At 44.1% G+C, this 27,240-nt stretch overlaps 1 protein-coding gene across 1 annotated transcript in view; it reads left to right on the forward strand.

Moving 5' to 3' along the window:
* Window positions 1-5,552: 5,552 nt before the first annotated feature.
* Window positions 5,553-27,240, forward strand: part of LOC124613528 (putative trypsin-6) — a 181,405-nt gene continuing 159,717 nt past the window's right edge. The window contains exons 1-2 of the mRNA XM_047142273.1: window positions 5,553-5,630; window positions 25,338-25,412. Coding sequence (XP_046998229.1) covers window positions 5,555-5,630; window positions 25,338-25,412 — 151 coding nt within the window. The 5' untranslated portion in view covers window positions 5,553-5,554. The remainder of the gene's footprint in view (window positions 5,631-25,337; window positions 25,413-27,240) is intronic.

The following is a 27,240-nucleotide window of genomic DNA, read 5'->3' on the forward strand; positions in this document are numbered from 1 at the left end:
ATAGTTCACTCCTATAAGGAGATTCGGTTAAAACAACGGGTTTTCCACGCCTGTCAGATGGTTTCCTTTTGATTTTTTTTATCCATCTTTGGAATAGCTAACACCATTTCAGAGCTGGTAACCTGAAAGTTAGACGAAACAGAGGCTTGATCGTCAGTTGTTAATTGTTCAGGTGTTTTACGTCTTGACAACATCTCTGGTATTTGGTCTTCCGTTTCTGTAACTTCAGATGTGTGAGCTTGATGAATGTCTGTAGTTGAACAGGGAAGGTAATCACTTTATTGAAACACATTTCTGTTTACAGCCCAAATGCCTGTTTTCCGAAACTCGTTCACTGCTGTGGACATTGTAGCTGAATGAATGAAGGCTTTGCCAAATAAACTTGCGATCTGATGCAGCGTAACAACTTTTCCGGGATAGGTGCGAAGCCATGATCTTACTTCATCTTCGTAAAATTTACTGAGGGGTTTCATAAATGTCCAATGGTTGAAAGCGGTGTGAGCAGTGTGGTGGCAAACACAGCAAGACAACCCCACTTTCGCGGGCCACATCTATCAGTTCTAAATTCTTGGTGTGCGTTTTCTGGCCGTCCAATATGAGAAGTATTGGTCTTTCCTTTGACGCTCCAGTAAATGCAATAAACTTCTTAAACCAAGTCAAAAATACACTCCTGGAAATGGAAAAAAGAACACATTGACACCGGTGTGTCAGACCCACCATACTTGCTCCGGACACTGCGAGAGGGCTGTACAAGCAACGATCACACGCACGGCACAGCGGACACGCCAGGAACCGCGGTGTTGGCCGTCGAATGGCGCTAGCTGCGCAGCATTTGTGCACCGCCGCCGTCAGTGTCAGCCAGTTTGCCGTGGCATACGGAGCTCCATCGTAGTCTTTAACACTGGTAGCATGCCGCGACAGCGTGGGCGTGAACCGTATGTGCAGTTGACGGACTTTGAGCGAGGGCGTATAGTGGGCATGCGGGAGGCCGGGTGGACGTACCGCCGAATTGCTCAACACGTGGGGCGTGAGGTCTCCACAGTACATCGATGTTGTCGCCAGTGGTCGGCGGAAGGTGCACGTGCCCGTCGACCTGGGACCGGACCGCAGCGACGCACGGATGCACGCCAAGACCGTAGGATCCTACGCAGTGCCGTAGGGGACCGCACCGCCACTTCCCAGCAAATTAGGGACACTGTTGCTCCTGGGGTATCGGCGAGGACCATTCGCAACCGTCTCCATGAAGCTGGGCTACGGTCCCGCACACCGTTAGGCCGTCTTCCGCTCACGCCCCAACATCGTGCAGCCCGCCTCCAGTGGTGTCGCGACAGGCGTGAATGGAGGGACGAATGGAGACGTGTCGTCTTCAGCGATGAGAGTCGCTTCTGCCTTGGTGCCAATGATGGTCGTATGCGTTTTTGGCGCCGTGCAGGTGAGCGCCACAATCAGGACTGCATACGACCGAGGCACACAGGGCCAACACCCGGCATCATGGTGTGGGGAGCGATCTCCTACACTGGCCGTACACCACTGGTGATCGTCGAGGGGACACTGAACAGTGCACGGTACATCCAAACCGTCATCGGACCCATCGTTCTACCATTCCTAGACCGGCAAGGGAACTTGCTGTTCCAACAGGACAATGCACGTCCGCATGTATCCCGTGCCACCCAACGTGCTCTAGAAGGTGTAAGTCAACTACCCTGGCCAGCAAGATCTCCGGATCTGTCCCCCATTGAGCATGTTTGGAACTGGATGAAGCGTCGTCTCACGCGGTCTGCACGTCCAGCACGAACGCTGGTCCAACTGAGGCGCCAGGTGGAAATGGCATGGCAAGCCGTTCCACAGGACTACATCCAGCATCTCTACGATCGTCTCCATGGGAGAATAGCAGCCTGCATTGCTGCGAAAGGTGGATATACACTGTACTAGTGCCGACATTATGCATGCTCTGTTGCCTGTGTCTATGTGCCTGTGGTTCTGTCAGTGTGATCATGTGATGTATCTGACCCCAGGAATGTGTCAATAAAGTTTCCCCTTCCTGGGACAATGAATTCACGGTGTTCTTATTTCAATTTCCAGGAGTGTAGTTCTTTCGTCATCCAACCAGTTTCTTGGACTTCTGCCCAGGCACCAGGGACAGGCCAGTCTCAAACGCTTGTTGCATTCGTTTTCGAAGATAAATTGACAAAGGTGGTACGTAGCACCCCGACCCTGAAACACAGATTTCTGCAGTCTGGCCTCTTTCTGCTGAAGTGACTGCTCCCACCTGTCTGCGCCCTTTCAAAGCAACCACCTTTGTGTGACCTTTTGGAGACTAAGGCATACTTTGTAATTAATTAGGAAGCGTTGGAATAACGAATACCATTCTATTTACAATTGTATTCAACGTATAATGTACGTGTTCAAAACCCGCAGCGTGGTAAACACATGAGACGATACGAACGTAATGGTTGGACAAATAGTAGGGGCAAGACGGGGAAGCTCCCCATCTTGTCCCACCCCGTCTTGCCCCCTACCATGCTGTCAGGTTATGTTACGCCTACTTAAACACTATTTAGTGAACATTGACTACTGACACAGCAGTTTACTGTTAATAAGACGTACTATTCAGTGCTATATATACAGTCTGGATAAACGTTCACGAAACACATGTTTTAGGACCTCGAAAGGTGTAAAACATTGCAAATCAGTATAACAATTGTATGTACCTTGCAAAGCTCACAGAAACCGCCGCGAAACTAAGGTTCAGCAATGTCAACACACTGGGACCTCTGTATTGATGATGTTGACGTAGCTATCCACAGATGGCAGCACTCTAACTGTAGCTTACAGCCCTTCCCCGTCTTACCCCACCTCCCCGTCTTGCCCCGCCTTCCCTTAATTTCTTTTCCTGAATTGTATGTAAATATTTGTAATTTAGATGCTTTCTTTTAACAAGTAAGGACATTGTTTCACCGTATGTGTAAATTTAGGTAGAAGTCTGTTGATGTTTCATTGTATATATCTGTGTCTTACTGTGAAACTTATAAGCTCTGGGAAAAAGGCAAAGGAATTGTTATTTGCATCGACTAGCAACGACAATAGCACTGCTTGTGCGTTGTAAAATCCTTGGGTAGGGAGTTGTTGAGCGGAGCGCGCGGGGAGAGAGAGAGAGAGAGAGAGAGAGAGAGAGAGAGAGAGAGAGATTCCAGCACTTATAGTGTGCGGAAGTGTGGTGTTAACGCTCCATTTTCGGCGGCATCAAGTACGCGCGCCGACCAGATGTCTAGTAGCAGGAGCACGGACGGTAGACGGGATGAAGAGGCTGTATTAATTACGATTGCCCGTTCCTGTAATTAGCCGTGGCTCCACAAGATGATACCATCTTCAGCAACAGCAGCAGTTCCAGCAATACAGTTTCGTCGTCGATTCCGAGTTTCGTCGTATGCACAGCACTGAAGTAAGACTGTTCGTTGGTAGAAAGCATTAACGGCTAACCCAGCAGCACAACTGTGTGTGACTTGTTTGATAAAATTTATGTAAATAATAATCAGTTAAATTCAGAGCGATTGTGTCCTCATTGCCCCCAGACATTGTTACCAAGCAGGATCCTTGTTCCTTTTTTCCTTATATGCTGAGTGTCATAAGAAACAAATTGAATAGTTACAGCCAGTTTATTAATGAGTAATTTCACTTATAAGAATTTTAGTCTCAGTCTACTTTCAATTAACTGTTGTACAACAGAGGATTCAGTATACGACTAAAGTAAAGCAATTTCATTTTTTAAGTTTGAGAATCAATCACTGGAAAAAATCCAAATCTAAAGAAATGCACAAATTAAGAGTACAGAAGTTTTATTTATTTTACGTATAGCTTGGAGCACATGGCTGTTTGTTTTAGTACGTATTCTAGTGTCTAATTTTGTTCAAGTCAGTAAAAAAGGCTCAGTTGTTCAGACAATAATACGAAATCCAATTTGCAAAATAAGTAACGGCAAAGTAAAAAGTGCTTGCTTTTTTCTAAATTCCTTTGATGATGTTATGTTGAGGTCATTGAAAGTCATTGTTCACGTAACGAAGTTCAGTACTAAAATGCAGTTTAATTACTCATTTTCAAATCATTACTCTATTGCCCTTTTCAAAATTTAACGCCAAACATAACGTAAAAGTGACTTCTCGATTTTCTTTACCAATATAAACTCACTTAAAATTATTGAAAAAAAATGTGACAACCTTCATTTGACGTGTCAGTGTTTAATAATACATGTTTTTCTTTCCCGTCATCTTGTACAGGATTTTGGATGTAAATTGCCCTAGTGGCCTGGCGACCGTTAATTATTTCCTTTCCGTTCATTAGTGTAACTTTTGGATTCATGATCAGTGGTACCCCTTTTCTGTCCAGTGTTGTTCGTGAGTGAATGCACAAAATAACTATCATTTTTCAATTAATAGCCCTGTTTGGTTTAATTACTTTTTATTTTTAGTAGACTTTCCATCAGAAAGCTCGGTTGCACACTTTCCTCCTACTTATCGGTATCACTTTGTCTGTAAAGATAGCCTTATTCAATTACAAAAAATCCATTAGGCATACACGCGGTCCACGGTCGTATTTTATATCGCAAACAGGATAGGCCGATTAGTAAGAGGGAGGTAACAAACACACAAAGTCAAAACGAAAACTAAACGTTGGGCTTCAGTCGTGATATACTGAACAACCCACATGACATATTTCAATCAAGATTTTCGGTGGATGCCAACCCCTAGACACTAATGCCATACGCAAGTTAAGTAATTGTGTAATTTCTTCTCTTGGTCCATTAAATTACATATTGCACAAATAGTGATTTACTCTAAACGGTCATGGCTGCAATAATAATAACAAATCCAGGGGGAGATTTTTTCGAAGTTCATTTACAATGCTGTGTTTCAGATGTACAGTTACTGGAACTTCTTCCTTAGGTCTAAAAGTGTGATGCAGGGCTTGTTTTCCTTTTTTCTGACGACAGTATATTTTCACCACCTTCAGTATGGTCCCCATATGTTCCTCTATTTGAATGGTTTTTGTGAAGTTTTCTTCCAAACAACAATACTTCTTGGCTTCCAGTCTGCTACTAACATTTATCGAATATCGCAATTTTACTTTCTCTTCTCCCACTCTTCATTTGTTATCTATCGTTAAACGGGTAATAAGGCATCAGTGTCTTGTAAATCTATATTTGAAAGGACTTTCTATACTATCTCATTTTTCGACATTGCTCTTGCAGAAATTCTGCCCCACGGCGACGGCAGTAAGATCGAATCATATCTTATTATCGTTTCAATAAATGGTAGTGCACTCAGAAAATTCTACGACGAACTGAGTCGTAAGGGATTAATATCATGCAGATGACGGTACATTATCCTCTTTGGTATTTTTCATAAAAATCTGTCACGGCAGATAGCGGCTGGTTTACTGGAGATATCTACCCACGGACCCTTTTTATATAGCCATAAATTTCGCAAAATCGATGACATAAAACATTACGACTTTAGAAAGGGTGTTGGGGGCAGATAGCAAGAGGAAGTGGTTTGAAATGGACGGCTTATTCTGTATCACAGCAATGCTGCGAATTTTACTTATCCTTCTATGCTGTTCGGTGTACTGTGAAGGTGAGTCAATCAAAAGCTAGCTATGTCTGCCCAGCACGAAATTCCCCGTACGTTAGTGGCGTTACCGGCGCCTCTGATATGACTAAGTGGCTGCACAGCAAAACTAGTTAGGTAATGGAAATCTACTGTTAGTTAACAGACAACATGATTTTCACTAGAGAACTTCTTATTGAACAGTATTTACACTACCGAGTAATCTAGCATAGAGACTATTACAAAAGGAAGGAAAGAACGATAAGGGCTTAACGTCCCGAAGTCATCACGATCTTTAGAGACGGAGCATAAGTTCGGACTGTGTAAAAGGTGAGGAAGGAAATCAGCCGCTCCTTTCAAAGGAACCATCCCAGCACTTCCCAGCAGCGATTTAGGAAAATCACCAAAAATGTAAATCTGGATGGCAGGACAGGAATTTGAAACGTCATCTTCCCGAATGCGAGTCCTGTGGGCTAACCATTGCGGCACTTCGCTCTGTATTGCTACAAACTAGTCACGTAATTCTGTCCTTACTGACTAGGCTTACTGACTAGGCTTGAGATGTCGCATTAATTATTGCTACGAGTTACCATTGGAAATGCAAAATGAAGAGAAATGTAATGGAGGTTTCTATTGAATTAATGCCTTGCATATGTTTTACGGTAATACCGGCTGATCAGAAAGTCAGTATCAATTTGAAAACTTTATAAACCACGTATTAATGTAGATAGAGACGTCAAAATTGACACACATGCTTGAAATGACATGGGGTTTTATTAGAACAAAAAAAAAAAAAGTTCACAAAATGTCCGACAGATGGCGCTGTGAATGCGCATGACTATAGTGTATAAAAGAAGCTGTAATGGGAGAGAGAATCAGATGCGCCAGCAGTTGCAGCATGTTGATGTTACGGCGCGTTTCGTCACCGGGTTATTTGGTAACTGTGATAGCGTTACGGAGATGTTTAATAAACTCAAGTGGCAGACTCTGCAAGAGAGGCGCTCTGCATCGCGGTGTAGCTTGCTCGCCAGGTTTCGAGAGGGTGCGTTTCTGGATGAGGTATCGAATATATTGCTTCCCCCTACTTATACCTCCCGAGGAGATCACGAATGTAAAATTAGAGAGATTAGAGCGCGCACGGAGGCTTTCAGACAGTCGTTCTTCCCGCGAACCATACGCGACTGGAACAGGAAAGGGAGGTAATGACAGTGGCTGTATTATCAGAATGGGGAATGTGCTAGTTCAGCGTTACGATCCCATCGCCATAGGAAGGGGATTCGAACGGGTAAAGGTCCGTTGACAAATGCAGCTGTGGCGAGAATGATTTCGAAGTTTGAAGCCATGGGTTGTTTAGACGATAGACCCCGTAGTGGCCTACCGAGCACAAGGCGTAGTGCTGCTGAGACAGTTCAGGAAGAAATGGAGACTGTAGCGGGTTCGTCTATGCACGGGGAAGTCAGCGCTCGTGCAATCGCACGTCGCACCGGCATTCCATACACTACTGTTTGGTTGGCACTGAGGCGTACCCTCCGATGCTATCCGTACAAAATCCATCGGCGTAATGAACTGTTTACCTGGCGATTTAGTGAAGCGGAGGGCATTTGCGGTGTGGGCGTTTCAAAAGATAGCGGAAGATGACGATTGGTTGAGTAATGTGTTGTGGACCGACGAAGCTCATTTCAGGCTCCCAGGGTCTGTCAACGCCCACAACTGCAGAATTTCGGCTACCGAAAATCCTAGAACTGTCGGGAAACTCCACGGTATGGGTTGGATTTACCACATCTGCCATTATCGTGCCTTTTTTCTTCGAGGAAATGAATGATTCTGGTTTTGTAACTACTACCGCGACGGGTGAGAGGTACGCCGATATGTTACAGAATCGCATCATCCCCAGCCTGGCTGATAAACACCTGCTGGAACGTACGATGTTTATGCAAGATGGCGCTCCACCCCATATTGCTGGACTCGTGAAAGATCCCTTGCTTGCGTCGTTTGGTGATGATAGTGTGCTCAGGCGCCTGTAAAGAACATCATCTTTTCTTTGTCTTACTTTGTTATGCTAATTATTGCTGTTCTGAACAGATGAAGCGCCATCTGTCGGACATTTTTTGAAGTTTTGTATTTTTTTGGTTCCAATAAAACCCCATGTCATTCCAAGCATGGGTGTCAATTTGTACCTCTGTATCTACATTATTCCGTGATTTATTCAGTTTTCAAATTTATACTGACTTTTTGATCACCCTGTATATAGCCAATTACCTTCAATTCCAGTGGCGTCACCATGAGTTAACATTCAGTCTAATCTGCAGGGCTTGAGACAATAAATACAGAAATACAACAGAAGGAATGCTCTTTATCGTTTAGATTGCTTAACACAAGTCACAGATGTTGATGAATTTCAGGCGAGAATTATGTGTGCTGGATTCAGTATGCCACTCTTAATCCAATAATTGCTCAAATTCGAAAGCTTGTCATCTGCAGATTAAAGACATCACGACTGGACAACAGCGGTTCCATGAGAAGTTTCAGCATAGTGAGATGAAGCTCGGCACCCGTTCTGTCGAGGTGATAAACTGTTCAAAAAATTTGACCCATCTGTTTGTCTATGAACATGTGTGGGCTTAGTTTCAAGGAAAGCTGGAAAACGTACGATTATGCCTTGTAGAGATAAAAGAATAATTATACTGTGACATAAAAACGATAATAAGAAACCTAAAAGCGATCTCTTTGGAAGTGCACATTTGTGAAATCTAAATCTGTTGTTGGTCCCACTCTCTGAACTGTAACATACCTGCTCCTCTTTCTAACACTGTCCACAAGATAGTCGAGGAAAGCAGCCCCACACTTCGATGGCGGCTGTCCTGAGGTCATGCATTGTACGAGGAGGGTTCCTTGGTTCCTACGAAGAGACACTGCAGGTTTCAGTTGGTCCCAAGCATCCTCAGTCTGATACATGTCGGCTGAGGTGCAGCTGGCCATTACATTCAGTTGATTTATACATACAGTGGGCTGCTGTTTGCAAGATGAATGGGATGTGATCGGATACTACTGGGCTCAACGACGAACCCATCGCTGAAATGGTGATTGTAGGACAGTCCAGTAGGTTCCAGTATCCTGTCCCTACGTTGCATGGCCTTCAATGAGAGCCGTCCAGCGACTGTACAATATTCCGGCCCAGAACTCCAATGAACCACTTCTCTAGAGAATTAGTAGCACTACATACATGAGAGGTGCATTTGTACAAGGCTGCCTCTACAGTCTTCTATGACGATCGTCAGGCGTCATGTAAATCTGCACTCCTAGACAAAGACATACCAACACCATAGATCCTTTTTCAGTCTCAACTATTCCCTTGCCCAGCTTCTTCACGTATCTTCGCGCTAGGTGTTTCTCTTGCTTACGGTAATGGTTATTTGTGCTCGAAATGATTGTATGGAGACGGCTGCATATCGCCCGGTGTTGACTCACTCCTCCAATTTGCCCCACAAAGGCGGCGAGCCTTTCAGTTGCATTCTTTGTGGTATACAAGCCTAAATTTGTAGGAGGTTGTCATCAGTTGGTGCTGTTGGCTGCAGATAAGCAATTTTGGCAGATCAATATTTTGTGTCTCACGATATCTATTGAATGTTGGAATGAGGTATCTGTAATGTATACTGGTTCTCTTGGCTACTGTCGATAGTGACAAACCTTCTTGCCATAAACTGACAATGTGTGCACGCTCTAAGGCTGTTCTAACACTTCAAGACATATTGAGAGAGATGTGAATCTGAGGAAAGGTGGGGGGGGGGGGGGGGGGTGGGGGGGGACGAGGGAAAGGTTATGGCGGCCATGAATCCATTCCCTCAGCACAGAAAAAATTCTTCAAAATTTTATATTTAAATTTCCTACTCTGTAGATTAACTTTATCACATTACTGTCACATATCGCTAAGTGACTTTGTTTCACCTTTCTACCACTGCTTCGTGATTATTATACTGGGGGTACTGGACATATTTGCTAGAGAGGAAAGATTTACATTTTTGTTGCTGGGAAGCCGACCTCCCTATGTTGTCCTGGTTCCTGTTTTGCGGCAGAAGCCTGTCAGTGAATCTCATTAAGAGAGGCGAATCTCCCTAATGAGACAGGCAGTTTCCTTGGAAGTATGTCTGTGGCCAGCTCCATTCTTTTATGGGCAGAGCCAGAAACTGTACTCGAGAAAAGTAGACACCACGCCACTCCTGCTGTCCCCACAGAATAACTGAGCAAGAATTTTTGCCTTTTCTTTAATGACATAAAAGGAGGAGACCCACTGCGCCACCCGATCAGTATGGAAAAATCGGTTGCTTTTACTCCAAACATTTTAGTATATCTGATCGGATGTTTCACCCCTGTCACTGTGCTTGACGCGAAGAAGCGGGACAATCAAATGGACACTGCTCCAAGCTGCTAACCTAGTGTTTGTTATTACCAAGGGTAGAAAGTTTCATCTGCTGCATTTCCCAGTGATGTTCTCATCCATTAAATTGGCAAAGGTGTTGAGTCTTCCGCTGCACGTAGAGTTCTTTGAAAGCTAGAGAGCTGTGTATAGAGTTTTAAAATTTGTGGCTATTCTTCTCCCGATCGCGATATGGTGCTGATAGGTGCACGCTTTGTTGATTTCCGGGAAATTTAAGTGTCGCAAGTTGCGGTAGTGCAATCCGTATACTGAGTTGCTCGTTACTTACTCGTTCTGACAAGCAACTTGAGTCGCTGATTACATTTTTAACTCTAAATTCGCAAGCTTACCAGATTAGGATTTCTTGTTGCGAAGTCCCCACTCAGATTTCCACATAATTTGGTACCTCTTCACATGGTTAGCGTCATTTTCTGCAAATTCAACAGGGATTTTAGAGATTTTTTTTCTGTCAACTTCGTGAACTGTGTCAATCAAATAGAGCAAATAAAAATTTGTTATAAGCACACTTGACTAGAATTTGAAGTTCCTCTAACTTTCGTACAACTTTTCTGTAGTTAGATGACCTCCTAATGACAAATATAGTCTGTTGTATACCTAAGTTTCTTGTCTTACTGTGAGAGGACAATAGTTTTACACACTGGTCAGCCTCAACGATCAGTTACTTATTATTCAGTGAAGGTAACGAGCATTGCACTTGCTGGTTTTCTATGATTATAGATCTGTTTATTGACTTGTGAGATTTACGTCGATTTCCCGTAGAACTACAACGTTGCTATGTGTTGTTTCGTGGTACTTCGGACATGCAGCATTTAGGCTTAATAAGCAACAACATTTTTACAGCAACGAAGTATAATAATTCATATCTTGGGCACATTTCCCTCCTATTCAGAGACTGAAAACACACAAATTTCTGCTTTCAGGGAGTAAAGGAGAAAAAAAAAGCTTAAGCAAGTCTGAACATTATAAGCTACTTTTTAGTTGCTCTGCTTGCGTTAGGGCTTCCAATGTGGATCCAGAAAATCACAAGATTTTGCGTAAGATATGACAGAAAGGAAAGACGCACCAGTAACAGAAATATAACAGAAAGACTGATTTACTCGCAAACGACAGAAATAAATAGCGATTCCCTCATTTGCTGTGTATGCTCGCACTGCCATAGCCTGCAGACCTATGTTCACAATCGTACTGCTTCAGAAATGGTGATAACGGTGAGTGCACACCTTTTTGTATTGTGTAAATCATGATGGTGCTATAGTCATGAGAATCTTTGCTGTTACAGTTCTTACATCGCATTCATTGCATATATACTTCTCAAATCTGTGGACGATACTTTTTCAAATGCTGTATTTCTCTTAACTGCAACATCTTAGAAGCTATGTTAAAGCAATATGGACTACTAAATCCTGATGATAACAAATTGTTATTACCTTAAAACATTTCTCGTAATTATTAATATTAAAATCGTAGGCATCTGTGCCACGCTAGAAGTGGTGGCGAGGGCTACTTCTACACTGTTCCTCTCAAAAAGTATTGCACTCGGAACGAACCGAGAGATTCATGGCAGACTGTGTAGGTAAGTTGCACAGCATCACTACGCCAATGATTAGGTTTTCACATGCAACACACCTTCAAGTGCTAGAACCACTGCCAAGCTGTTGCATGACGCAGGGCTCGCCGCGTGCCGACCCTTAACGATGCCTGCCACTCGCTTTGTGCTGCCACTGCGGGCTTGGGGCCCGCAGACATGCAGTGGGACATATTTAGTGAATAGTCTCACGTCTGCATTAGAGACGACGGCCATCGAGTCTACGTCTCGGGGCACAGTGGAGGCATCAGGGGGAGCTCTCACCACACATTCTGCCAGCCTCTTCCCAAAAGGTCCTATGCAACCAGTGTCACTGACGTTCACGAACGGCAGCGTCCATGCCCTACTTCAACAGGACGACGATCTTCCTCATACCGCTGCCATCTTCCGAACGTGCCTTGGAGCTGTGGGTATTCTGCTTCGGCAGGCCGCATTGCCTGATCTCTCCTCACTCGAGAATGTGGGAGTTGCTGTGGAGTGTGCCACCAGTGCTCCACCTCCACCCACCAATTGGCTGTAACTGCACTTTCAGCTGCAAGCACGATGGGATGGAATTTCACAGCAGTAATACGGTATCTTTAACGCTCCATGCCGCGATGTCTGGACGCCTGTATCCACAACCATGGGGGCCCAAAGCCATATATAAAGTACGTTTTGTAGCCGTGTACTGCTATAAATACAGGTCCTTAAAATCCGCCTTGTTCTTGTGGGTCTTTTTACGACGACCAGCGAGTTTGAGTCGAGGCTGAGGAGGGAGGGAGAGGGCAGAGGTGGATAGTCACTAATAAGTTAACGAACTGTGACCTATAGTACCTCGGCTCTGTGCTTGTGTTGACAGTCTGAAGGTTGTCCCGTTCAAGGTGAGAGAGACAGTGTGGTCTGACGCTAACCAGGCGGCTGTATATTGCGAATTTCTGTGGTCGAAAGAGTATTGAGACGTAGGGTTGTATTAAGAAACCCACACCCTAACAGTCATCAAGTTGGTACAAAACATTTTTGGGCAGCTCGATTGTAACAAGTGACATGAAAGACGGAGTACCAATATACGGCGGAACAAATATTGAATACTCCTCTACTATATTCCACAGCTGGCATAAGACAGTCTGTGGTCTGTGGCATGTGTGACACCATCCTTTTCTCCTCTTACTCCTCCTCCTTTTCCTCGTCAAGCCATTCAACTGCTTCATCACTACTTTGGGAATTACGGGATGCGTCTGCACATTTTTTACCTACTACTCTCCTCAGTGCTTTAACAAAAGTTGCCCAAAACTCTAGAATTTAAAGTAGAACCATCCTCAGTATCGCTTGGTCGCTATCTTTGCCGCATTCGATCTAATTATTCTCCAACCTCTGTCTCTCTCTCTCTCTCTGTCTATCTACCTATCTATGTATCTAGCTATCTATCTGTCTATCTGTCTGTTCGACCTTCCCAACCCAAAAACACATAATAATTTTTTCCTGTTTTCTGGTGTCATACTGCTTTTATAAGTAATGCAGAATTTTGTGTTCTAACATTAAAAACCCTATAATTTTTCGCATTCTAAAGCATAAGCAAATTTTCATTTTATTCGCTCTGTTGACTCTTCATTGCTTAATTTCGCAAGAATATTTATTTGACCTGCAGAAAGAACAGGTTTGATTAATTTTTCTCAGAAATAACTGCTCAGACGTTGGTACGGTTCGTTATTACCTTTCAGGGCATGATACAAGAGCAGCCTTCTTCATTCGTTCTTAGAACATAGAAACAAAGTGAAGCGATTGCATAATAAGGCAAATCGAATACTACGAGGTGAATACCGCACGTTTCTTTGCCATTGGTTTATTTTCGAGTTATAGTTTGCTCCGTCTTCAAAGTAATATTAGTGAAGAATAGTGTTAGCTCTGAGTCATTTCAAAGTAACTTAGTCAAGAAAGAAAATTTCATTATCCCGCTTTATTTGAAGGACATACTAAACAAGAAATACGTAGTAGTTTTGGTGTGACATGTTATTCCAATTCCTGTTTATCGAACCTCTGCCAGTGTCGTGGCTTAAATTACATTCCTGTCCATCACCTGCGTCATCAAAACATACACCGTTGAGTGTACCATGCTCCCATTACATTTGGCATCTGCGAACAGTAGCACATGCGACACATGTCGCGAAGCAAAGATGCCGATTTTACGCACCTGAGAGAAAATCTATTCCATTCTGTAGCTCAATTATCGCCAAAGCGAGCTCAAGCCACGTTACTGCACTTTCGTGTCTTTCACTCAAACCCAGACATGATGACCAGTTTTTAAGCGTGGAAGTAATAACATGAAGCGCCTCTTCTTTCCACAGCATTGTGTGCTAAGTGTGTACTCGCATATGAACCGTGTAATTGTCTGTGACGAGTTCTTGTGTGCTGTAGTTTCGTGTTTGAGTTTTTATGAGTCACTTATCGAAATCAAATGTTGGAAGTTGAATTCCACTACCCATACGTAGCCAACTACTACTGAACTACTGTAAAGGGGACGCCGACGTTATTGTTTTCGTTCACCTGCAGAATCACACGTTCTCTCTGCTTGGGTCACTATGGAGAGTGTTGTGGGTTGGCAAGAGAGCCAACCCGGTACTACTAAAGGAAGCCGAAAGGCACGCGTTTTAGCTCACGCAGGCTGGCGTGAGGTCTGAAACAGGACAAGGAAATTAGACTTAGAAAAAACTGACGTAGCTGGTGGAATACTTAACTTTAATCCATAAATGGTGAACGTCGCTCCTGACGGTACATGTTTTACAGTATCAATACTAACTGGTAATGGCGCCTTGCTAGATCGTAGCAAATGACGTAGCTGAAGGCTATGTTAACTATCGTCTCGGCAAATGAGAGCGTATTTTGTCAGTGAACCATCGCTAGCAAAGTCGGTTGAACAACTGGGGCGAGTGCTAGGAAGTCTCTCTAGACCTGCCGTGTGGCGGCGCTCGGTCTGCAATCACTGATAGTGGCGACACGCGGGTCCGACGTATACTAACGGACCGCGGCCGATTTAAAGGCTACCACCTGGCAAGTGTGGTGTCTGGCGGTGACACCACAGAGAGGTTTCTAATTCAACTCGGAGCCTTGTCGTACAGTCTGCTGTCCAGCAACAGTGAGCTACCACCTCTCACCTAATTATGGATCGCGTGCCAATATAATAACGCGAGGTAATGATCGTAGCTGCAGCAATTAGTAGACAAAACTGCCACAGCTAATGGAAATTTTAGTCGCATGAATTAAGCGCATACTCCAAATATTCAACAATGTTTTATTAAAATATATCTAAGTCTTCTACTTTGTTTACCAGCCATTGGAACCAAACGTGCCCTGCAACTGTACCTATAATACTCAAAATTGTGGTCTTATTGCTCAAAAATTTACCGCGTCAACGAGTCCGCCAAGTTTTGTATATTCTAAAGGAGGGGACAGTACATTGGCATTTAGTGATCGCAAAATATATAAGTGCCTGAGACGGAGCATTATTTCATTTAAATAAGTGTGGACGATGATATGTGCCGTGGTCACCTTGAAGGCCACACAGTAAACACACACATCACAAAAAGGATATGCTTAACCTCGGTTCCGAGAGTTCTGTAACCTGTACAGATAATTGGAACAGAGATCAACATAAACATAATTTCCATCCGTTTTATTGCTCATGAAAACCACACGTTGTATGTTGGACCACCACACAGCGAGACCTACAGATGTGGTGGTCCAGACTGCCGTAACCACCGGTGGTGCCAATACCCAATAGCACGTCCTCTTTCATTGATGCATGCCTGTATTTGTCGTGGTATACTATCCACAAGTTCATCAAGGCATTGTTGGTCCAGATTGTCCCACTCCTCAATGGCGATTCGGCGTGCATTCCTCAGAGTGTTTGGTGGGTCACGCTGTCCATAAACAGCCCTTTTCGATCTATTCCAGGCTTTTTCGATAGGGTTCATGTCTGGAGAACATGCTGGCCACTCTACTCGAGCGATGTCGTTATCCTGAAGGAAGTCATTCACAAGATATGCACGATGGGAGCGCGAATTGTCGTCTATGATGACGAATGCCTCGCCAATATGCTGCCGATATGGTTGCACTATCGGTCGGTGGATGGTATTCACATATCGTACAGCCGTTATGGCGCCTTCCATTACCACCAGCGGCGTACGTCGGCCCCACATAATGGCACCCCAAAACAGCAGGGAAACTCCACCTTGCTGCACTCGCTGCCCAGTGTGTCTGTGTTCAGCCTGTTCGGGATGCCTCCAAACACGTCTCCGATATTCATTGGTGAAGAGAACGTGATGCCAATACTTAGTGCTCCATTCAGCATGTTGTTGGGCCCATTTGTACCGCGTTGAACGGTGCCGTGATTTGCAAAGATGGACCTCGCTATGGACGTCTGGCGTGAAGTTGCGCATCATGCAGCCTATTGCTCACAGTTTGAGTCGTAACACGACGTCCTGTGGCTGTACGAAAAGCATTATTCAACATGATGTCGTTACTGTCAGGGTTCCTCCTAGCCATAATCCGTAGGTAGCGGTCATCCACTGCAGTAGTAGCTCTTGGGTGACGTGAGTGAGGCACGTCATAGACAGTTCCTGTCTCTCTGTATCTCCTCCATGCCCGAACAACATCGCCTTGGTTCACTCCGAGACACCTGGACACTTTCCTTGTTGAGAGGCCTTCCTCGCACAAAGTAAGAATGTGAATGCGATGGAACCGCGGTATTGACCGTCTAGGCATGGCTGAACTACAGACAGCACGAGCCATATCCCTCCTTCCTGGTGAAATGACTGGAACTGATCGGCTATCTGACACCCTCCATCTAATAGGCGCTGCTTACGCATGATTGTTTACATCTTTGGGTAGGTTTAGTGACATCTCTGAACAGTCAACGGGACTATGTCTGTGCTACAATATCCACAGTCAACGTCTATGTTCAGGAGTTCTGGGAAATGGGGTGATGCAAAACTTTTTTGATGTATATATTTTACACTATGTTGTATGTAATATTGCGGCTAGTGAGGTATTTCTCCTCTTGTTCCATGACAAAATGTGTCCTCACGCTTTGTGTTATAGTATTTGGGACACCATATTCGAGTCGCAAGAAAGCGCAATAGCATAATGAATACGTTTGAATGACATTATAATAAACCAGATTATTGGCTGATCAGTTTCATCGTGGGACGAAAGTTGAATGCCTCCCAAAGAGTCATGTCCCGGATGAGCAGAAAATTGTGTGGACCTTCAGTAGCTATATGAAACGGTCAACCGTGTGCTACATTGCAGCCCTAGTATCGTAAAAGCGTCTTGATTATTTCGCACTGTCAGCTAAGTGTGGGACGGATTACTGCTAACTCAACCCAAACATCAAAGGAAAAAATGGTTCAAATGACTCTGAGCACTATGGGACTTAACATGGGAGATCATCAGTCCTAGAACTCAGAACTACTTAAACCTAACTAACCTAAGGATATGACAGTCATCCATGTCCGAGCAGGATTCGAACGTACGACCGTAGCGGTCGCGGGGTTCCAGACTGAAGCGCCTGGAACCTCTCGGCCACAACAGCCGGCCATCCAAAGAAGGTAAAAACTTGTTCACTGCTGCAGTTCATGGAAATGGGTGGCAGATTGTACACTAAAGTTACTAATTAAACACTTGCTTGACATGGGAACAGTAGAACAGAAATGTGGAAACCCAGTCAGAAATAACTAGTGACATTTATTAAGAGTTATGATTCAATATGAAACTTAACTTTGGCAACAGTTTGTTTTGTAGCAGTTGATTTCGTCTACTTTTACAGTGGAATACAAATAACTTTGCCGCCTGTTGGCAGTCTATGATATTCTCACTATTATGCAAAGCAATTATGCAGACACCTGTGGGACACTTACACCTCTCCGTAAATAGCGGGTATCAAGCTGGGACTTCCGTTTTCTCAATGGAATACGTCGAACCATGCTCCATTGCGTAATCGTTGAAACTGCACTGAGGTGACTGCAGACAGTGAACTGTACCGAATGACTGAAGGGTCGGAATTGGAATTGTCTGCGGCGCGTCTGCCGGCCGCTGTGACCGAGCGGTTCTAGGCGCTTCAGTCCGGAACCACGTGGCTGCTATGGTCGGAGGTTCGGATCGTGCCTCGGGCATGGATCTGTGTGATATCCTTAGGATAGTTAGTTTTAAGTGTAGGGGACTGATGACCTCAGAACTTAGGTCACATTGTGCTTAGGTCCATTTGAACCGTTTGCGGCGCGTCATATTTTCCTCCTGTCGGCGAAGGGATCTCCATCTCCGCCAGTACAAAGCGGCAGCAACGTAGTTACCGGACAGCGCTCTCTTTGGTGACTGCCAACATTATTGGCGGACAAATAAGATGCACTGATGAATGCGGCATGGAAGCAGAAAATGATCCGCAATTGTCATTGCCACCTGACAGCTGCTGCTCAGAACTGATGGGCACCAGGTGAGTATTTGTGCTGCTCTGGTAGCGGCCTCTAGTGGTAGTCAATAGTACGGAAGACCCATGACGCCGTTACTCATTGTGGACAGGCGGAAGGGGAAGACACTCGGAAAGCTACTACCACAAAGCTGCTGTGATAGTTAGGCAAAACTGCTCTTCTAACACTTCACTTGAACACAACACTGTCCAAGGCGTTCTTTATCACTTGTTCTTATTGGTCCCACGATTTACTTGCATTGGTTCTCCGTTGTACACTGAGCTGGAAAAAGTCACGGGATACCTTTGAATCACGTTTCGGTCCTCATTTTGCTCGGCGTAGTGCAGCAGCTCGACGTAGCGTGGAATCAACAAGTCGATGGAAATATTGAGCCATGCTGGCTCTATGGCCGTTCATAGTTACGAAAGTGTTGCCGGTGCAAGATTTTGTGCACGATTTGACCTCTCGATTACGCCCCGTATATGTATGACAGGATTCATGTCAGGCGACCTGGGAGGCCAAATCATTCGTTGAAGTCCTGTGATATTGCGCATTGTCATCTATAAAAATTCCATCTTTGTTTGAGAACATGAAGTTCGTCAATGAATACAAATGGTCTCCAAATAGCAGAATAAACAATCCCAGTCAGTGGTCTGTTTAATTGGATCAGAGGACCCAGTCCATTCCAGGTAGACACAGCCCACACCATTGCGGAGCCACCATCAGCTGGCACAGTGCCTTGTTGACAACTCAGGTCTATGGCTTTTTGGGATCTGCGCAACAGTCGAACCGTACCGTTAACCATTGCCAACTCAAAGTGGAACTCATTTGACAACGCCACAGTTTTCCAGTGTCTAGGCTCCAACCAATATGGTGACCAATCCAGAAGAGGCGCTGCAGGCGATGTCATGCTGTTCACAAAGGCGCTGCCGTCGGTCGTCTTTTGCCATAGCCCATTAACGTTTAACTTTACCGTATTGTCGTCACAGGTACGTTCTTCGTTCGTCCCAAATTGATTTCTGCGGTTTACGCAGTGCTGCTTCTCTATTAGCACTGACAACTCTAAGCAAACGCTGCTGCTCTCGGTCGTTAAATGGAGGCTGTAGTGCAATGCGTTGTTCGTGGTGGGATGTAATTTCTGAAATTTGGTGTTTATGGCACACTCATGACACTGTGGTTCTCGGAATACTGAATTGACTGACGATTTACGAAATGGAACGTCCCATGTGTCTGGCTCCAACTACCATTCCGCGTTCAAAAGCTGTTAGGTCCCATCATGCGGCTGGCTACAAACGACAGCTTCGCCAATGCGCTGACGTTTTTGTACCTTGAATAAGCGACAGAACCTCCATCTGTATATGTGCATATAGCTATCCCATGACTTTTGTCACCTCAGTGTGTGTGTTGTAGCCTACAGAGTTAAGTGGTTCCCTGAAAATCTTACCGTCAATCCTTCCCACTGAAGGCTCGAAGATCGCTAGGTATCCGGCCAGTCGATCTAGGTTTAAAAATGAGACTGTGTAGCAGGAATGTTGCCATAGACTGTAGTTCTCCTACCTACAGGGCCGAGAACTTGATGCTACTTCATTTCTGAATGTCTTATACGTCAACGAAAATGGAGCAGGAGGCTTTAGTTGCGACTATATGCCCAGAGTGCCATATTTGGTTCAAATTGTTCTGAGCACTATAGGACTTAACATCTGAGGTCATCAGTCCCCTAGACTTAGACCTACTTAAACCTAACTAACCTAAGGACAGCACACACATCCTTGCCCGTGGCAGGATTCGAACCTGCGACCTTAGCACCAGCGCCTTTCCAAACTGAAGCGCCTAGAACCGCTCGGCCACAGCGGCTGGCCCCAGAGTGCCTCATGGACTCTATCCACCACATGCATTCCTCTCTGATTAATATACCTCATCGCTAGGCGAATTTGGCGCCGTTTCACACTTGCCCACTTGAATCGCCCAAGAATTGAGGGGCAGTGTCTTTCATGGTTATGCTGTAGTTCAACTTCTGTGTTGATTCATGTCATCTCTTCATTTGGACGCTCCACAGTTCTAAAAAAATTCTAGAAATCAGCCAGTATGGTGACGCCAATATTTACATTTGGGTCCACATCTGAGAAGAAACGTGACGCCTAGTAATGTATTACGGTGATGCCAGATATTTCTAAGTCATGTTCATCGTTTAGTATGGGAAGAGTTGTCAGATCGTGAAACTCACTCGTTTTTGAGTGGGTTACTCGATTTTTCCCAGCACTAATATCGATGGTACACATCAGGAAGGAGTTATGCGGTTATGCGGCAGGGCACGAGCAAATATGTTTGTCTTTAACGATAACGAATACAGCAAGTTTGCATCTCACTGAAGCAAGCATAAGAGTCGCTTACACTTAATTTGTGTCAATGCAAATGTATTTCCACTGTATGCTCATGCTCTCCATACTCTGCAGCCAAAATGGAACTGCACCTCTAATTATTTATACTACACCGCGTTCACTCGAAATGACTCGAAATGATAGTCACGTATTCTGCTAAAACTTTCCGCATATTATAATATCAGCAGCACTATGTTCTGATTGTACTTCGTGCTCTAAACGATCAGTTCCACTTGTTTAGCTCCATTCAACACGCAACTAGGTACCACATGTTTACCGATGTTTGCCACAGCATCTACATATTTCACAAGTGAATAGACATTTTCGAAGGGGCATGCTATCGCCTAGTCTCTATTAGGCTTTAGAGTAACGGTGGTAACATTTTAAACACCCATAACTTACTGTAGTCAGTGTCTAATACCTTCTCATAACTCTCAATTTCATGTCTAATTGATGAGACCTCTAACATTCGTGACTCGTATGACGTTATCATCTCAGTGATTCACTAGAGGGAACTCTTCTATCTTTTTCATAAAGCTCCTATCAAATATTTAGTGGCAGTACTCAACATTATAACGTTATTAACATTTTTTTGTCTACGCGTCGACTTCATGTCGCACTTAGAGCCCCACCGACTCGCTACTCGAGAGAGACTTTCGGGACCGGCGCGCTCTCGACGGCAGTGACTGTACTATCGATATCACCTATGCAGCGCTCTTGCAACACGCTCAAAATGAATTGGCAGAATGCTAGGAATTCCGACATGGCGCTGGAATGCGCTACGTCCGAGAGAAACTGATAGTCGTTTCGTACTGCACGTTACGGACGGAACGTTAGAACAATTGCACCTAACACTGGCGTCATTTGCACAGTCCAATAACACAACAGAACAGAAGGGAAAGGAACATCACCGACAACGTTTCACGAGAAGGAGAGATTTGACGCTGAATCAAACTGCGAACGGTGGTGTCGTCTGTTGTCGTAAGAGATTATCCTGTTCTCTCAGTTCACCCTCATGTTACAGCAAAGCATTTTGTCCTTTTACACATTTTTAAACTTTATTGTGTTGCCTGCCTTGTTTTCGTAACATCCGCAAATTTTGCACAAAGAGTTCACATCCTTCCTGCGAATGTTCTTTCACAAAAGAGACCAAATGTTTGAAAGTGAAAAATCTGTTCGAATTAAAAGTCTGTTTTGTACTTAAACAAGAACATAAACGTTGAGTAAGTTATTTCAACCAAAGGAGAAAAATAGTTTTCTTCCCCATTATTTGCCTCTCAGAAACAAAACCAGATCCAAATGATGAGGCAGAGTGGCGCTGTGCACTCCCTTCCAAGTGCTGTCATTTGTTTTGCAAGAAACTGTTTTCTCGAAAAAATGAGTGTTGGTATCTATATGTTTGGACTGCTCTATAACTATTTCTATCAATTCCGAGCAGTGAGCCGGCCGCTGTGGCCGAGAGGTTCTAGGCGCTTCCGTCTGGAACCGCGCTGCTGGTACGGTCGCAGGTTCGAATCCTGCCCCGGGCATAGATGTGTGTGATGTCCTTAGGTTAGTTAGGTTTAAGTAGTTCTAAGTCTAGGGCAGGCTCGTCCAAACTGTGCCCCTGGGGCGCTAGCGCTCGCGATCGCCCGCGGCCAGCGCCCCGGGCGAATTCGTATGTTGCTGCAGTGCGCTTAGGTGGCCGTGCGGACCACCCGAAAACCAGCCGATAAATATATTTGTTCGCCCGTTTTCCGTTCGGGCAGAGGACGTCTCACAAGTACTTCAACTAGAACTGACTGACCTACAGTGCCATATCAGCCTGAAGGACCGCTTTCTTATGTGTAAAACTTTGGATGACTTTTACAGCTGTCTTCCAAGAGAGAAATATCCTCTTTTGCACAAGCACGCAGCCAAAGTTCTCTCAATGTTTTTGGTTCCACGTATATTTGTGAGTGCTGTTTCTCTCTTTTAAAGCTTGATAAAACTAAGAACCGTTCATTCCTTGGCGATAAAAATTTAACCAATTCCTTGAGGTTAGCAGTCTCACGGAATATTGTACCAAGCCTAGACAAAATTGTTTCCTCGAAAAAGAAAAACGTGTAAAATGTTAATTGTCTTCTTTAACAATGTTGACTGTAAGAATTAAAGAGCTTTATAACCTTAATTCTATTTTAATAAGTTTTCAAAATTAAAATTATTACGTACAAAACAGCAAACTAAGGATCCGATTTCTAAACTCTGAAAAGGGATACAAAAAATTGTAGCACGAAGTATAACAAAAAATACTTACTTGTAACTATTAATAATGAGACTCTATATCCCTTACATAAAATGAATTCTAAAGTAGAATATTTTGTTTACGATAGATGTGACCGCGGGACAGTCCAGCGCAGAGCAGTGCTGCGCGGTCTCACTCTCTCTGCAGCTCTGCAGCTCTCTCTCTCTCTCTCCCCCCCCCCCCCCCCCCCTCTCTCTCTCTCTCTCTCTCTCTCTCTCTCTCTCTCTCGCTCCTATGGCGACACTAGCGACGCACGGTCGCGGACGGGGCGCTGAACTACACTGCCCGCTGTGCGCAGTTCTTGGATGAGCCTCGTCTAGGGGACTGATAACCTCAGATGTTAAGTCCCATAGCGCTTAGAGCCATTTGAACCATTTGAACCGAGCTGTGAATATCTAAACGATGCGATCTTTACCAATAACATCCGTCATGGATTGTTCTGGACATTAATAAACTCTACTGTCTTTGTTGTTCGGAGTTCACATTAAACGGTAGGTGCCCCTATAACTGGAAGAGTATGTAAGTCCGAACGTCGATGAATGGCGAATTAATACCACCTCTAGGACGATGCCTAGTGGAGCAAATTGCTGCTCAAGCTAACCGTCGGATTAAAGACACCTGTACAGTTTCTCGCTCCTAGTCACTCAGTGTAGGTACTATGGTAGTAGCCCGACGTTTCGTGAGTCGATGTGTGCCTGACAGCCTCATCGTCTCTGTTCAGTATCTGAGTGGGAAACATGACGACATGTAGACATTCCGTCTAATGTGGACACACGATCGTTTGACGATGCCGTTACGTTCCGCAACAGTCTTTCGATGTTCAGTGTCTGTGGTCCTTCAGACGTTGAAGCACTATCTGCTGTGAGAAATAAGGCGTCACAGAACTGATATATCCGCAACTTTGGTAACAGGGGGCAGCGCCGCAGCGCCAGACTTGATGGCAGGTTGTTCTCATAGTATTCAAAAATTAGACTGCTTTTTTTGGTAAAAATCAACAATTACGATCGGTAAAAGACCGTAAGGCAGCACCAGTAATCTATAACGTTTCGAGGTACAGTTCATCGCACTTAAACTTCACATAATAAGGGAGACAATAATTCCTAGTGAGCGTAAAATCAACAAGACTGTAGCATACATCGCAAGGGTTCCAAAACGCAGTCAAACACCAATCTCCGAGAAGTAAACTGGAAATTTGTAATATGTATATATATATACAAACGAAAACATTATGACCACTGATAGAATAAAATTCCACTTCAGTTGCCGATATTTCTTTTTTGTTGCACGACAGGGTTCGAAGGCTAAAGCTTCATCTTCAGGTGCCATCAAACAACGGAAAAATAAATGTGTGGCAGTCGGGCCATTGTGTCGAGAAGGGTCACGCATACGCCAAAGGCGTGAGATCGTAGGACCAGCAGCCGAGGCGTTCTCCTCGGTAGCCAACAAGGCTGTCTCGTTGGTGTTGCTTACAGTGTTAGCAGATCGTACTTCCGTCGATTGGTGGTATGGTTCAGTGACATACAAAGAAAAGACAACAAAGAATTAGCAATTCGTTTTCTTTAACATTCGCCAATTCCTATTTTGAACTAATCTCTTCTGTTTTACTTGTATTATTTGCTTTATCTTGTTTTAGTGTAGTGCACTAGACAATTAACGTTACTTAAAAACAATAAAACAAGAAAAAGTAGAACGTCAGGACGAAAGTATTTCTGCACAATGACGAAGAGAAATCTGTATTAAGATACTACACCATCGTAATATTTACCGATCTTTAGACGCTCTTATTCCCTTAACATCTGATTTGTTGTGCCTTTGAAGTAAAACCGAACTCTTATCCTAACAAGTCAAAAAATGTGTGTTCAAATGTGTGTGAAATCTTATGGGACTTTGCTGCTAAGGTCATCAGTCCCTAAGCTTACACACTACTTAACCTAAATTATCCGAAGGACAATCACACACACACCCATGCCCGAGGGAGGACTCGAACCTCCGCCGGGACCAGCCGCACAGCCTAACAAGTCGATACAGAGACCATTAGTTTTCCAAATGTTATCATAAAACTTGTTGGATTATATCTTCTAATGTTTTAATGTGAGTTGTAGGTTATATAATGGGAGGGAGCGTCGGAAGGAAGTATCCAGCACTGTTAATGCGTACAATAGAATAACTTTGGCATCTCTTATTTTACTCTAAAAATACGTCATTTTCACGTTACTAGCAAGTATTCGGTGAAAGTGAACTTCTTATGACTTTTTGAACTGTTTTACATTTTCCGGGATGGTTCGAAACGGGAAAGTTAAATTTCGAAATTAACATTTAAGTACACCAAACGAGCACTTTTTCAGAACGTCTCCAAAACTAAGTAAAGCCCTCTGAAGTTTGCACAGTCCTCTAAATACTGGTCTTCACACGTCAGAAAATTATACATTACAAAATTACTTAGAAGAGTTACATCCTGAGTGGTTTCCATTGATGAAAAGATGTATAAAATGAAAAAAAAAGAAAATATTGCAATGAATCTGTAGTTCTAAGATGTTCTGAACACTATACGTACAGTTATAAGTTTTTTTCGGGATGAGGATGTATGTGTGTAACATTAAAAGGAGTTTTGACTGTTCATTGTTCTTCTTTTATAGATACCCGAGAATACTGCCAAGACAGAGTTGAGAAGTGTGAATGCGATGTAACTGGTAACATACCACCAACCAAGAGTAAGTAACGCAAAGTATCCCACATGTTGTCAACTGATGAGCAGATGCTTTGAATGGAAGAACTATCTATGTTCAAAAAATTCTTGTATAAAAAGCATTATGTTTATCCTTTACTTATTTGTTCGTGGTTATATTTATGCGGGTATTTCTCTTCTCCCACGTAATTTTTTTAAAAGCGTGCCACATAAAATTGAAAACAGGTGTTGGCAAATAAAATTCCAGTTTCAAAGCGCTGTAGAAAGAGAATCACCGCTGAGCATAACGTCAAGTTTGAACTGCAAAGCCGCACGGAGTGGTCGCGCGGTTAGAGGCGTCGTGTCTCTCATTGTGCGGACACTCCCGCCGGAGGTTCGAGTCCTCCCCCGGGCGTGTGTGTGAGTGTAGTTCTTAGTATAAGTTAGTTTAAGTTGTGTATAAGTCTAGGGATCGATGGCCTCAGCAGTTTGGTCCGATAGGAGTTCACACACATTTCAACATTTTTTGAACAGCATGTTAGTGACGCGGGGGGAAACGTAATGGGGGAAAAAACCAAAATTTTACCAATAGACTGCGCTCCGAGAGTCTTAAGGTAAATGAGGTCGACTACAAATAACAAATGAATAGGAATACGACGGCTATGGTTTGAGTTGCACATTGCACCATCCGTACTGTTCAATGTGCATGACTGCACAAGTTCGGCGTCAATAACTGTGGCAATTTTAGGCGAAACCATCCACCACGACAAGGTCATACCACATCTGATGGCAAAAATCGCTTTTTAATTGCCCTATGACCAAAAATCACATACAAAGCAAAACGCCATAGGTTTTTCACTGTCGTGAGACTGATGCAAGACACGTTCAAAACGCTGTCGGCCTTTTTCTGCCACAAGTTGAAATCAAGAAATAGCGTGTTCCACAACAGATCCCAGTGTCTCGGGGATCACGTCCAGAATGCTTTCCGCAATGCGTGCCTTCAGTTCAGCTGCGTTCATAATTCGACTACTGTACACAACATCTTTCAAGTAAGACCACAATCGGAAGTCGCACTAACAGGTTATCTGGACGGCCAGGCTGAAGGGAAATGACGGCTGATAATTCTAGCACTTCCGAAATGCCTCTACGGCAGTCGTTTCACTGGCTGTGCAACGTAAGGTGGAGCGGCACCTTGCATAAAAATGATCCTGCACACGCATCCACGCTGTTGAAGGGTTGGAATGACGTTGGTGCGCAAGACTGTAATAGAGTTTACCTGTGAGGCTACAAGTAACAGGGATAGCAGGACTCATTTACTCGAAATAATACGGCCCTACGATAAACGATGCGATCACCGCACCACACAGTTACCTTTCCAGAATGAAGAGGTATTGTATGATGTACATGTGGATTTCCCATTGGCGGTATCCTGCAATTCTGCACATTGATATATCCTTGGAGATGGAAATGGGTTTCGTCTTTCCACGGAATGTTCTGTGGCCATTCATTGCCCACTTCCACGCGAGCAAGAAATTCCAGAGCGTTGATTTGTCTTGCCAGCAGGTCTGTAGGAATCACCTACTCAGTATGTTTTTTTTTGTAAAGATAGCAATGCAGGATATTTCGTAGGATTTTATGCACGTGCTCGCATGTGTCTCTGACATCTGGGCAATTCCCCGTGCACTGCGTTTTTGCACACCATCCCTCGACTCTTCCCGCCACGTTGTGGCTGCATCTTCGACAGATATCGCATCAACTGCTTTCCTTCCTCTGCCACATTGCACTTAAACGAGGCTATCTTTCTGGATTTTGTAATCATCTCCAAACCATAGGCAGACATCAGGCCAGTGCCGTTTTTCACACCACAGGGTTTC

The sequence above is a fragment of the Schistocerca americana genome, chromosome 1, assembly GCF_021461395.2.
Source record: "Schistocerca americana isolate TAMUIC-IGC-003095 chromosome 1, iqSchAmer2.1, whole genome shotgun sequence".
Taxonomy (NCBI): Eukaryota; Metazoa; Arthropoda; class Insecta; order Orthoptera; family Acrididae; genus Schistocerca; species Schistocerca americana.